At 34.2% G+C, this 13,589-nt stretch overlaps 2 protein-coding genes across 2 annotated transcripts in view; both read right to left on the bottom strand.

Annotated features, from left to right (window-relative positions):
- The window catches only part of LOC132171988 (CSC1-like protein ERD4), a 15,188-nt gene extending 14,145 nt beyond the window's left edge, over positions 1–1,043 (bottom strand). The window contains exon 1 of the mRNA XM_059583406.1: positions 746–1,043. Coding sequence (XP_059439389.1) covers positions 746–1,016 — 271 coding nt within the window. The 5' untranslated portion in view covers positions 1,017–1,043. The remainder of the gene's footprint in view (positions 1–745) is intronic.
- Positions 1,044–3,346: 2,303 nt separating this feature from the next.
- LOC132168917 (CSC1-like protein ERD4) lies at positions 3,347–8,508 on the bottom strand. Its single transcript, XM_059580003.1, has 6 exons — positions 7,993–8,508; positions 6,717–6,865; positions 6,101–6,373; positions 4,646–5,490; positions 4,274–4,529; positions 3,347–3,971 (listed from the first exon to the last, which is right to left on the bottom strand). Exons 1-6 carry the CDS (start codon positions 8,261–8,263, stop codon positions 3,591–3,593), a joined length of 2,175 nt encoding a protein of 724 aa, XP_059435986.1. The 5' UTR covers positions 8,264–8,508; the 3' UTR covers positions 3,347–3,590.
- Positions 8,509–13,589: the final 5,081 nt, after the last annotated feature.

Raw genomic sequence — 13,589 nt, 5'->3', positions numbered from 1 at the left:
TTTTATAAGAAAAAAATTAAAAAATTTTGATTTTTTTTGTTATAAAAATTGAAATTTGTTGTTGTTGTTGTTGTTTTTGTTTTGTTTTGTTTTTTGTTTTTTGTTTTTTTTTTTTGTACTTTTTTAAATAAAAATTTCCATTTTTAAAAAATTAAGAATTTTCGTTTAAGAAAATTAAAAAATTTTGTTTTCTAAAGAAAAATTAAAATTTTTTTTTTAAAATAAAAAAATAAAAATTCCTTTTTTTAAAAAAAAAAATTAAAAATTAAAAAAATTAAAAAAATGGTTCTTTTTAAATTAAATTTTTTTCATTTTTTTTTTAAATTATTATTATTATTATTTGACATAGGACATGCACATATGATATTTTGATTGGGCTGGCGTGGTAGTTCGTTAGTTTCATTGACAGAATGTTGTCGGATGTACTAACCCCGTCTTTATCAATAACAAATGTACCATTTATGATACAAATTAAAATTTAGGTGGTAAAAAATAAAATCGTTCATACATACTAATAATAAGGCATTTAACCCTCTATAAAAAAAAACATGTAATTAATGAATTTTGTAACTCTAAAGAAAATGCTAAACAATAGCTAATATATGAAGTCACGTAAACCAAGACAAAAACGCACAAGTCTACAAACAATTCCACAAAAAAAGGAACTCCCAAAAAACAAATGGAAGCCATAGAAGTTCACCAAAATTACAAAAAGAAAGCTATCGAGAGAGAAGCAGAGACAAACCGGTGCCCATGAACACGAAGTAGACGGCAGTGTCCAACCCGCACATGGAGATCACATCCTGTTCCGAGGCGGAAATGGCCTCATGGATCCACGCGAACGGGTTACGGGTCCTGGACCCGCCATCCCAAGGATCCAAACCCTTCAAGATCCGGTTCGGGTAGTACACCACAGCGTTCCCCGGCTTCTTCGACAACCACGCGAAAATGAGCATCAGAATCACGAATATCACACACGACGTCCCTAGGGACGTCAAGAAGGAGCTGAAATCCATCTGGGTTTCCCTCTAAAACTCAAAACCAACTCTTTCTCCCTCCCTCCCTCTCCCTGTCTCTCTCTCTCTCTTTTATCCCAAAAAAGCATGCGTGTGAAGCAGATTTATGGCGGCGAATATGTTAATGGCCCCATTAAAGGGAAAAAGTAGCCGTCGGGAAGGGGGCGTGGCAGAAGAGGAAGGAATATAGGATCCTTTCCGTGGAGCTAGAGGAACATTTGATGATGGTGACATTGGTTTATTTAAAAAATTTGAAATCAAAATCAAAATCTTCAACCATAGGAATTCGAAGGTTAAGAAGAGAAAAGAGTTGATGTGCCATTTTTTCAACCATTTTCTTATTCCTGATACACTGAAACAACCGACTTCACTTGGGGTGGAGAAATTAACCAGAATTAACTACTTTTGTGCACCACCTTCACTGTGTGTTTGGAAGCATGGAGATGTTTCTTTGTAATCCATTTTTTCTCTCTTTTATATATATATATATATATATTTTAATGGACAAAAATTTATTTCAAATCAGTTTGGAAGAAATCTCATTCAAGCCAGTCTAAAGTATCCTCTAATTTCTTTAATATTCTTAATTAATTGTTATTTATTTCCCCTTCACTAACCTAAGAACTCAAAGAATTAGGATCATCTCCGGTTCATTTATATTTGAACCGAAAAGGATTTAGTCATTTATATTTGAAGGGTAATTTTATTCGAAAAAAGTGAAAATACAAAAATGTTCTTTAAATATAAGGAACGGGATGTTATCCAGTTTTGAACCCAAACATTGATTTTGAGAAACTCAAACATGTTAGAAGAAACTTGATTGAAGAAAATTTCTTAAACCGGTTTAAATGAAATTTTTGTATTCTATGGACATAACATTATCCTCTCACCTTCTGACGCCACGTGCCCCAGATGGTCTAGTTGTAGTTTCAGTTTTTATGGTTGCTTGTCCACGTCAAACTCCCCCCCATTTTCAGTTTTTATGGTTGTGGAGCGGCCCGGCGGCTCTCGGACCAGATGTTCGAGGTGAGGGTAATCTGGTTCTGTGGTATTGAATTGGGCCCTTGGACTTTAATCCATTTTGTATGGGCTTTTTTATACGGTGATATCTCGCTTTAGCCCAATTTTGTTAGAAGTTCGATTTTTTATGCTTTATATGGGCTTTTTTGTATGGTCTTAATCCAATTTTTGTAGTAAATACTAGGGCTAACAATTTTCGACATGGCCCACGAACACGATACGAAATTAAATAGTTATGGTTAAAGAATTTAACCCATTTAATTAAATGGATCGTATTAGAGTTGACTTGTATAGTCTTATATTCACTCCTCGACGCGACATAATAGCCAGCAATTGTTGACATGACTTGTGAATCTGGCACGAACCCAATATAAAATAGACTTGGTCCAAAATTGTTTGTACAAAAATGCCCTCTTGCTTTAACCGAATGGATCCCATCCATTTCATTTGAAATGGTGAGAATCCCTCTCCTAAAATTAGAGGGCTAGAGTTGAAAGATTTGACTCGTTTAATTGAATAGGTCAAGTTCTAGATTTATAGAATTTTATACTCATGCCTTGACACAACTAAAATTCGATACGCAAACATGAATTGTCACTTCTAGTAAATACGTTGATTATTACATTTTTCCCACAATTATCTTATAATGTTAACATGATAGTTTCAATCGATTCTTTGAATTTTTTATTTTTATGTTTTACCAATGGTCGATTAGAACTATCGTGTCATCATTATGAAATACTCAATTAGATAACAATATAATATAGTGCGTTACATTATTTAAATACATTATAAGAAGACTTGAAGCTTGGCCACTCATTTTATAAACCAAAACAGAGTACAAGTTCTCAATGCCCCTTTCCCCTTTACAGTTCTTGATGACAATTTTGTATTTTTTAAGGACAAAAGAGGGGTACAATGCAAATTCAGTATTAGTTTGAGGGGTATGTAAAAATAAAATAAAATAAATATATATAAAAAAAAAAAAACACATATGAAGTGAGACTGGGAATAAAAATCTTGAAACATAAGAATATAAGCAATTCGAACTCATCGTTAATAAAGCTAAACAGGCTAAGAAACAGCATGACAGAATAATCTGTCAAAGGTTCCACTGAAAAAGTGGAAAATATCACGGGTCTGATTCCATGATAAAAAAAGCTGGAAATCATTTATCCGAATATGATTTTCCAGCATGAAGAGAGTGCTGGAATAATCATTTACCTGAATATGATTTCCAGATAAAAAGGCATGAAGAGAACAAAGAATGGAATAGTCTCAAATGTAAGCAATCAGATGACAATGCAGGATGATATCATTTGTAGTTGACATTAAAAGACAACCTTGAACCCTGTTACAAGAGACAAATGATATTGTCCAGAATCACATCAACCTGTCTGCGGTTAAACAGTACCAAATAAGAAACTCCACACACAAGTGGTTCAAACTAACATAAACATAATATATATATATTACAGACAATCAACTCTTGTCAACAAATATGCTAAGTTCCATCAAAACCAACATAAATCTCGTGGAATACACAAATGTACATCAAACAAATGACCCTGTTCTTGAAACCGACTGTGACAAAGCATCTTCAAACTGATCATCATCATTCTTCTCAGATCTCAAGCTTGGTGGGATGAAGGATCTGAAAACCTGGTCCATGTTAGGAATTTCCTTCAACTCATGGCTGGCAACTTCCAGAGCCGTGTCCTGGAAAAAGCGATAGAATTTCTGACTACAGACATATCCAAAGAGCAAAGACAGTATGGGGAGTGGAAGTAGCAATGGTACACCGTAGAATTTCTTTGTCCCAAAGTAACCAAACATAGTAACTTGGTATAAGATTAGAGCTGCTAGGACGCGTTTATGCATGTGAGGCCACATCCTTCCATAGCTTTCATAACACGGAACATAAACTTTGAGTGCCTGTTGGATCAAACATCACAAAGAAATTATATAAACGTGAAAACTAAAAAAGCAAATATTCGAGCCTGATAAAGCTCAAGATTTCTCAACACAGATTTTAAAGTCTATGCATGTAATATTTGCATATTTAATAAGAATGAACCATGAGGATTTTTTTTTTCCTTTCCTCATGCTGTCACCCTGGCAAGGTAAAAGATATATCAAAGTTAATGAACAGCCTATATATTCCTCAATTTTCTTCCAACGTAGGAAAGAGCTTGGTAAAATAAGAATAAGAAATTCAACAAAAATCAATAAACTACCTGATTTCTAAGAATTAGCCATCCCAGGCCAAAGTAAACCACGCCGAATGGGAGAATAAGAGGAGCTATAACAGAGTAGCACAGGACAATTGTGAAAATCAGCATGTCACCCGGAACCCTAGTTGCATATCCAAGATCCCCAGGAGTCCAAGCTTCTTTCAACTCCGCCTCAGTCTTACACAGATACTTCCTCTTTAAATGGTATATAATTAAAGGAACTATTCTAGACAGTTCAAGACCATAGCCAACAAAGAACCTGGGAATCATAGAATTATTGTCTCAAATGAGAAGTGTGAGTTTGTAAAGCTTAATGCACAGATTATTAGGATAATTAGCAAGGTATATTTAAGAAATGCAAAATCATTATCTTACTTCAAAGCCACGAAGGTCAGGAAGAACGTTGCATTGCTTGGCAGACCATTCGCTAGTATGTCAACTACAGATTTGGGACGATTCTGAATGGTCTTGAATGTAGTGAACAAGGTCCCGCCCACTGTCACTCCAATAAAAACATTTAACACAGTGAAATAGAAATACTTCCCAGAAGCAGCTCTTACTACATGGCTTACAGAGGGAATTCCCTCGGCCTTAGAGAGAAAGAAAAGGAACTTGGGCAACAAAGCCAAAAAGATAATGAGTGCAAGCTGAGGGAGGTAAGCTTCCAACAGAGTCTTGAGTGCTTTCATCTTCACAATTGGCTTTATAAATGGGAGAAGCTTCTTCAAATTGTCCAGTGTTGTGAGAGCAGAAATAAGCCCAATTGGAATCATGTAGAAAAATATGGTCAAGGCCACAATAAAATACACAACATATTGCCGTAGTATCCTCTGAAAAAGCTTGATTTTAAGATTAGTCCATATCAGTTGACGTGGTTCAGGAGCATCTGTAACTGTCCATTTGTCAACCATTTGGGCATGTAGACTCTGGGCTGCAGCAGCTGCAGTCACCCTGCTCGTGAAAAAGACCAGAGCAGCATCTTGCTGCTTCTCTCTGAGAGTGACTTTTTGTTCTGATTCCAGTTTTGGGATTAGTTCATGAATCTTTCCACTATAGTACTCTATGCTATCTACTTTTGCACCACAAAGACCAAGGAAGCCAGTTTTGTTAGTGGGTTTTACTCCTTCTGGTTTGCCAGTTGTTTTTGACTTGGCATATATTGCTTCAGCACGTGCAAGCTTCTTCTTGTACCCTTCTAACTCTTTCCAAATTTTGTTTACCTAAGAGAACCAATCAATGTTATGTAACAAATCAATGAAAATAATCATAAAACCTATGGTACTTTTCTAATGCATCTAGAACGCTCATACATTCAACTTCCATATGAGATATTGTTCTAACTTTGGATCTGCAAGTATGAAAACCCACGTATAATATAAAGGCTAAATTACTAAGTTGATTTTTAAGATTTTGGCTTGTATCAAATAGATCCCTGGGGTACAAAAAGTTTATTAAAGATCCTCATGGTATACTCCCATTTCAAATCAATCCTTCCAGACAAATTCTGTCAATTTTTCTGACAAAGCCCCTACAAAAAAATTATCAATTTGAAACGGTAGCATACCACGAGGATCTTTAAGAAATTTGTTGTGCTCTAAGAATCGATTTGATACAAGTCCAAATCTCATAAATCAATTCAATAATTTAGCCCTTATATAAATATTCTGGTATTACTAAAAGTGAAAAATTTGTTATAAAGTGAATAGAGAAAACAGGAGTATATCATAGTGCAATGGAAATAAAGAAGCCTTCAAGTGCTGTGCAGTGCAGTCTTAAAAATTGAAGTAAAAGCAAGAAAGGAAAACAATACAGAGCAAATCAATGCCTTACCACTTTGTTGTCTGTTACCACCATTGATCTGTAAAATTTCTCAGGATAGATAGCTCTAAAATATGAATCGACCTGTTCTTTTCTAGTTTGACCTTTAAAGCCAGGTATGTCTCTGACGAGAATGGCAAATTGTTCAGGCTTCACTTCAGGAGACATAAGCGCGTCTGCTCTCAGTCCAGAGACATGCTTATATGCTTTCCATAAGAGGTAATATGTAACAAATGAAACCCAGTAAGTGGCTAGCAGAAATCCCCACAACCGAGAACTCTTTGGCTGCACATGCAAACAAACACAGAAAACTGCATTCAGAAGAAATGGGGCACATATAATTCACTAACAAACAAAATAGAAGGTATAACAGGTCGAATTTTTATTTTAGAAAAGACATTAATTAGATAGCATAACACACAAATCACATATTTAGCATCACTAGCTCAGAAAGAGGTGCCTCTAGTATAAGTGTGAGATTTTATAAGTATAAGACAAATTCATAAATACAATTTCACAAATTTAATAAATATAAAATAGTCATCTCCATCATTTTATAACCCATTGCCCTGAGAGAATAAAATCAAGAGAATTAAATATTCAGTGCATGAAAAGTTGAGTAGCATACGGTGATGTTTCCCATGGATAACTTATCAAATTTATTAAAGGTCCCATTGCTTGTGGTTGCGGCAGTCTTCATCACACTAACATCAGTAGCAGAAACTGGTAGAAGAACAGGCAGCAGCACTATGCCAGATAGGACCAAGATTCCCAAAACTGCAGATTAATTGGCAAAAAGATAGTATAAGAATTGTTTGCCTTCTCCTAAAAAGTTCACCTATTTAGGTCAAAAAGTGCAAAAAAAAAAAAAAAAAAAAAAAACCAAATAGAATAAAACTCAAATGCAAGCTTATCTTTGAAGAAAGCAAAAGTTTTTATTAACTAATAGCTTGCCAGAAAGGGTTTTGTTTTGTTTTGTTTTTTTTTTTTTTTTCAACGCCAGAAATGTTTGTACATTAGAAATGTTTACTATTCATATTCAGCCTTAGTTTAAGTTTCTGACAATCAAAGTCACATTCACTTATTCCAATTCAGGCAAAATGATGTCATGAAGGTGCACCTGATTTTTAATACTCTAGAATGATTTTTAATATTTAATATTCAGTCAAAATAGAACCAAATAGATCATAAGCTACAGGCATCGTCATCAGTTTCATAGTTCAAATGTTAATATCATTCATTTATTTTTAACTTTGACAAGTAAGGAGACCGCAAAAGTCTCGTGACTTCTTCGTAAAAAGTATCATCTTCCATGACCTGTGGGCTGTGGGCAAGTCAAAAGGCTATAGCGTTTAACTCTGTCTTCTTTGAGAAAAGTACCTGCAACAGCATCCTCACTTGGACCACCTCCCACAAACCCAGATTCCCTCTAGATTACTCTTTGCAAAATCAGGAATGAATTCATCAAATTATGATCGAATGAAGTTTACAAATTAAACGGAAGCTGTTAAGCTATTCTATTTTTTAAAAATAAAATAAAATAAAATAAAATAAACTTAAAAAATAGACCTTTTTTTACCCAAAAAAAAAAAAAAAAAACAAAACAGCTTAAATTTTCACTTGAAAAATATGCCTGGAAAATGATATCTCAAAACTAAATTAGATTAATATCATTATTAGTTAATTATTATTTTTCTTCTGGTGAAAAACTAAAAAATAAAAAGAATTCCATTTTTTCTTAAGTAAAGTCCATATACACAACAACAAAAACACACAATCCAACAAAAATTCACACAAATTCCACCAAAAAGAACCCAAAAAATAAATAGGAAAACCCAGTACACAAAAGTCATAGAAGTTCACCAAAATTACAAAAAGAAAGCGAGAGAGAAGCAGAAACAAACCGGTGCCCATGAACACGAAGTACACGGCAGTGTCTAACCCGGACATGGAGATCACATCTTGTTCCGAGGCGGTCATAGCCTCATGGATCCACGCGAACGGGTTACGGGTCCTAGAGCCACCGTTAACCGGATCCAAACCCTTCAAGATCCGGTTCGGGTAGTACACCACGGCGTTCCCCGGCTTCTTTGACAACCACGCGAAAAGCAGCATCAGAATCACGAATATCACACACGACGTCCCTAGGGACGTCAAGAAGGAAATGAAATCCATCTGGGTCTCCCTCTAAAACTCAAAACGAACTCTCACTCCCTGTCTCTTCTCCCTTCTATCCTTATATCTCTCCGAAAAGCATGCGTGTGAAGCAGATTTATGGCGAATATGTTAACGGCCCCATTAAAGGAAAAAAGTAACCGTTGGGATGGGGAGATATAAAGAAGGTGGCAGAAGACAAGGAAAGGGTGTAGGAGGAAGAGATTGATTGGATGGTGTGGTGACGTTACAATTGCGAAGAAGGCAGTACTGCCATTTGGTAATAAAAGACAACAAAAAAGAGAGAAAATATCTGGGTCTGATTAGCTGGCTGTAGGGTTCAGTAAGTTGGCTTTGCGTTTTCATTCTTTCAATGCAGAGAGAGAGAGAGAGAGAGAAAGAAAGAGGAAGAGAAAAAGAGAAAAAGAAAAATAACTGTAGAAATGGATTTGATCGAACAAGATAATGCAGGCGGGACAGGGTGTAGTGTGTACTGTGCAGTCTTAAAATGACGAAATTGCCCTCCATCCACAATATTGCCCCTTTGTTGTCCCAAAGTGGGGGCCTTATGAATCGAAGATTTAGTTGTTTTTTTTATTTTTTTATTTAAAGAACAATTTTTTTATTTTCATTATTATTTTATAGTGGCGCTTCATTGAACAGACATTAGAAAAGCATGTAGAATAAAACAATTAAAAAAAAAAAAAAAATAGCAGGAAGCCGTTGTTTAGCCGCTAGGTATTGTCAAGAAGAGAACGAAATAAAAAATAGGTAAATTTATTAAATCATATTAAAGCCATCCATTTTAATTTAAGGGCTATTGTCTTCTGCTACGGATTCCACTTATAATAAAATAATAAAATAATATTTAAATAGAATAAAAATTAGGTAAATTTTTTAAATCATATTAAAGCCATCCATTTTAATTTAAGGGCTATTGTCTTGCTACGTATCCTACTTATAATAAAATAATATTTAAATTTTAAAAATAAAAATAAAAATAACGCCACCTTCATAGCCCTTAGGGGAGGATTGTCATCCCAAAGGGCTAAATCCAAATTTTTTTCTTTCTTTTTTTAAATTTTATTTTGGATTTGACTTGTGGGAGTGGCTGATCCACTCTTAAGGGCCATGGGGTGGCTTCGGCCACCCCCAATCGACCTTTGGGGGTAACAGAATAACCCCATGGGCCAAACCCAAAACTAAAAAAATTTAGGTTTGGCCCTTGGGGGTGGCCGAACCACCCCCAAGGGCCATGGAGGTGGCTTCGAAGCCACACCTATGGCCCTCGAGGGTGGATCAGCCACCCTCAACCAACCTTTGGGGGTGGCTTCGGCCACCCCATGGCAAATATGGGGTGGCCAGCCGGAATTAATTCATTTTTTTATTTTTATTTTTAATTTAAATATTATTTTATTATTAGTGTAACACAGAACACTAACCTTTAGATGAAATTGAAAAACTAGGATCTGAAATTTCAAAATTTGGAATTCCCTTAAGAATTTCAAGAGGTCCAAATCCTTTAACCCCATGTAATACGTGTTAAAAATAATAAAAAAGAGGAATAAAATAGTTGTACGTGTAATAATACTACAATTTTTTTAACATATTAAATAGTTCGAGCTTAATTTGTGAACTTATAGTTTATGCATCTTACGTAATTATATTTGGTTTTCTTTTACAAGTTTAATGTCAAATCATAATAAAATTACATCATTTTTTGGGGCTATTTTTAGATTGTATATAATATCCAAATTTTAGAATTGAAAAATACAAAAAAGTAAGTAAAAATATAACTTTATGAGTCACATGGTGACAAATTAGCGTATGATTAATAAAATATAATCAACCCATAAAATAATGATTACACTGATTATGATGAGTTGCTTGAATTTGACACAAACGTACTTTTAGGAATAAAAAAATTTTGATATATGAACAGAAAAAGTGTCACATGGTAGGTCTTTTTTTTTTCTTGCACGTAATGTCACATGGTAGGCCAGTTGTTCAACATAAAGACAGTCCAAAGGGGTTGTGGCCGTTTGAGTTGTCCACATTTTTTGTGGGAGCAATTATTATGATTATTATTATTATTATTTATACATATAACTACATAGAAATGATTTATTTTCTTACACGGTCTTTCTCATCTCCAAATTTTCAAAAATACCTATGAATATGTGAGCTTATCTGTGAGACTTATATGAACCTCACAAATTCAATAATAATTTTAAAAATTAAAAAGATGAGAGAATGATCGAGAGATGATGTATAACACGCCTCTATAACTATAAAAGGAAAGAGGAATGGAAGGCAGATTCAAACTAATGATTGGGATAGTCTCTGATTGATTGAATTACTTTATCAGAACAAAGGTGTAAATGGGCATAAGCGAATATCAACATTAGGTCATCTTTGTTAACAATTTTATTTTCTATTTGGAAGTCTAAGACATTAATAAACAATTAAGAACACAAAATCTGATTCAAATGTTTTTTTTTTTAAAAAAATAAATAAATAATAATAATAATAATAATAAATATTGTAAGTACATTAATTCATTCAAAAGAAATTACAACGAAAACAAAAAACAAAAAACAAATACAAGTAAAAATTCAATTCAGACAGACCACTATCATCTTAGTAAATTGGGAGAATATAAATTATATAATTTTCCTCCAAACTGAATTTCTCCAATTGACAACTGTCATTTGAACATATGAGATAGATATATTTTTTTTAATAGCACCAACAAAGTTGAATAAATAATATTAAAACTCATGTACATCTCACATGTTATTAAAAATAAATAAACACATGTCATTTTTATAGATTGGGTTGAAGAAAGTTTTTTCAACCTAGTTTGGAAGAAAACTCTATCTAACTAGAAAAGTGAAAGACACTAGTGAATACAACTGATAAAAGCCGCTCAGATAAAACCATATGAAATAAGAAAACCTCCAAAAACTTAAATTTTGACAAATTTTCGAAGAAATCGCAAAGATTAATAAATTGCAGGGTTACGCAACCTAAAAATCAATAAATATTCATTAAATGGTACATGAAATTTGAAAGAATGAAAAAAAAAAAAAAAAAGTGAAGTAATATATCATACATTAACAAATATTCCCCTTATCAAAAAAAAAACAAATATTCCCCAATAAAAGGTTACTGTTATGTTTTGTTTATTTAATTTGTCTTTTTTTTTTTTTTTTTTTAAAGGCTGTTATTGGAAAACCTGAAAGGTTACTTTTGTCACTTGGGAGGAAAAAGTAGGGTGTAGGGGTACCTCATCCACTCCAAAGTTATACGTGAAGGTTGAACCGGCCATGCCAATCATCATGCCACGTATACTTACACACTAGACACTACTGTCGACCATAAAACGACACGCTGTACAATCTAATGACGTGGCTCATACTTGCAGCGAGTATCAAAGCTTCACCAACTTGAGCCACTTGCCGGCTGCATCCGAGCTATAAGGAAACGCTGCTCGAGAAAGATGTTGATACTTGGACAGGGACACGTGTCGGTAACCTGCACTGCCGACACCTGGTAGCGTTTTGACCGTTAGTGCCGGAGATGGCTACGTGGCTGACCCCACTCCACTGGGTGTGATCGTTGAGTGAGACAGGACACGTGTCAGTCATCTGCGCTGCCGACACTGGATAGCGTTTTAACCGCCGGAGATAGCTACGGGCTGACCCCACTGGTGTCAGTCGTGTGACCCACAAGATTTGTTCTGTACGGTGTCGTTTCCCAAGTCGGTAACTGTAAGGCATGGAGAATCTGAGTGCTCCTTTTTTTTTCTTTTTGTTTTCTTTAATTTTTTTTTTTTTTTTTTTTTTTATTTATCTAGATTGAGTGGTCGTTTTTGTAACACGTCTGTGACGCGGAACTATATAGTTGGCACGTGGGCCATGGCACGTGCTCGCTTGGTAGAGTCAAGAATGGCCGTTGGTGAAAAGGAAAGGGCCAAAAAGCAGGGACCCGGGACCCGGGACCCACACCCTTTTTTTGGTCTAGTGTCCATGAAATTTGAATACTGAATCTGGATTTTTAGAATTTTTCAAATTATTTAGATTTCTTCAAATCTCAATTTTTAGTTTTAAATTAAATGATTGAGATTTCGTTTGTGATTAAATCTTTTGAATCTCAACGGCTATTTTCTAATTAAATGGACGAGATTTTGTCATATAATTATTTAACCTACGAGAAGATTATTTTAAATAGAATAATGTAAGTAAATAACTAAAATAACAAGTTAGATAACTTAGATATATGTGCTTCGAAAAAGTTGGTAGCTGCAATAAACAATAGGATAAAGTGTTTTTTTAAGTTGGGTTCGAAGAATTTCTTTCAACTTAGTTTATAAAAATGACATGTGTCCCTTAACATGTGAGATGTACATGTTTTTTTAATAGCATAAACAAAGTTGTAATAAATTTTATTAAAAACCCATGTGCATCTCACATGTTACTAAAAAAAAAGACACTTGTCATTTTTATACACTAGGTTGAAGGAATTTTTTCTAACCCAGTTTGGAGGAAAACTTTGTCCTAAAAAATGATGATTTTTAACTAAAATAAAGAGTAAATAGCCTCAAATGCAAGTCTAAGATATCAACTTTTTTTTTACATGACCACACAAGAGGGGGGATGAAGATTCGAATTAGTGACCTTCGCTTCATTAAGCATAGTTTCAACCGATTAAGTTACCTCTTGGGGACCTAAGATATCAACTTGGGACTATTACTAATGTCCCAAATAAATCCCCATTTTTCCAAAAATAATTTCTAGTTAAACATTTATTAAATTATCCAAGAGATATGGCTTATCCAAGTGTACATATATGAGAAATAAAACTTTTAAGTTAAAAAGAATTTTCGGGCAAAAGCTTCATTTTTAAGCTTTTGCTAAAAGTGTTTTTTTTGACTATTTTTAGGTTTTTTTGGACCCTTAAAAGCACTTTTAATTTTTTTTTATCAAACGTGTATTTTTTTTTTCTTCAAACGGACTTTTTGAGTCTTAAAAACACTTTTAAACCTCTCAAATGCAATCTCAAACAGACCCTAAGTGTCAGTGAAAATAACTTCTACGTAGTTTTGGCATAAACTAAGACTTTTATATCATTCAATAAGAGGTTGACACATCAACTTAGAACAATAAACACAAATATTAGCAAAACACCATATCTAAACCCTTCTTTCACTCAGTTAGCCTCCAAAAGAAAAAAAACCCTCCCAGCACAACCATTGCCAGGCTAGATGCCACCATCGCCTCTACCCAGCCCAGACGCCTCCTCGCAGCCCAGCGTCAATGAACGGTTAGATATAGTGTTTTTACTA

This window comes from Corylus avellana, chromosome ca2 (genome assembly GCF_901000735.1).
Source record: "Corylus avellana chromosome ca2, CavTom2PMs-1.0".
Classification (NCBI taxonomy): domain Eukaryota; kingdom Viridiplantae; phylum Streptophyta; class Magnoliopsida; order Fagales; family Betulaceae; genus Corylus; species Corylus avellana.
This window is presented reverse-complemented; position numbering and strand designations above follow the sequence as displayed.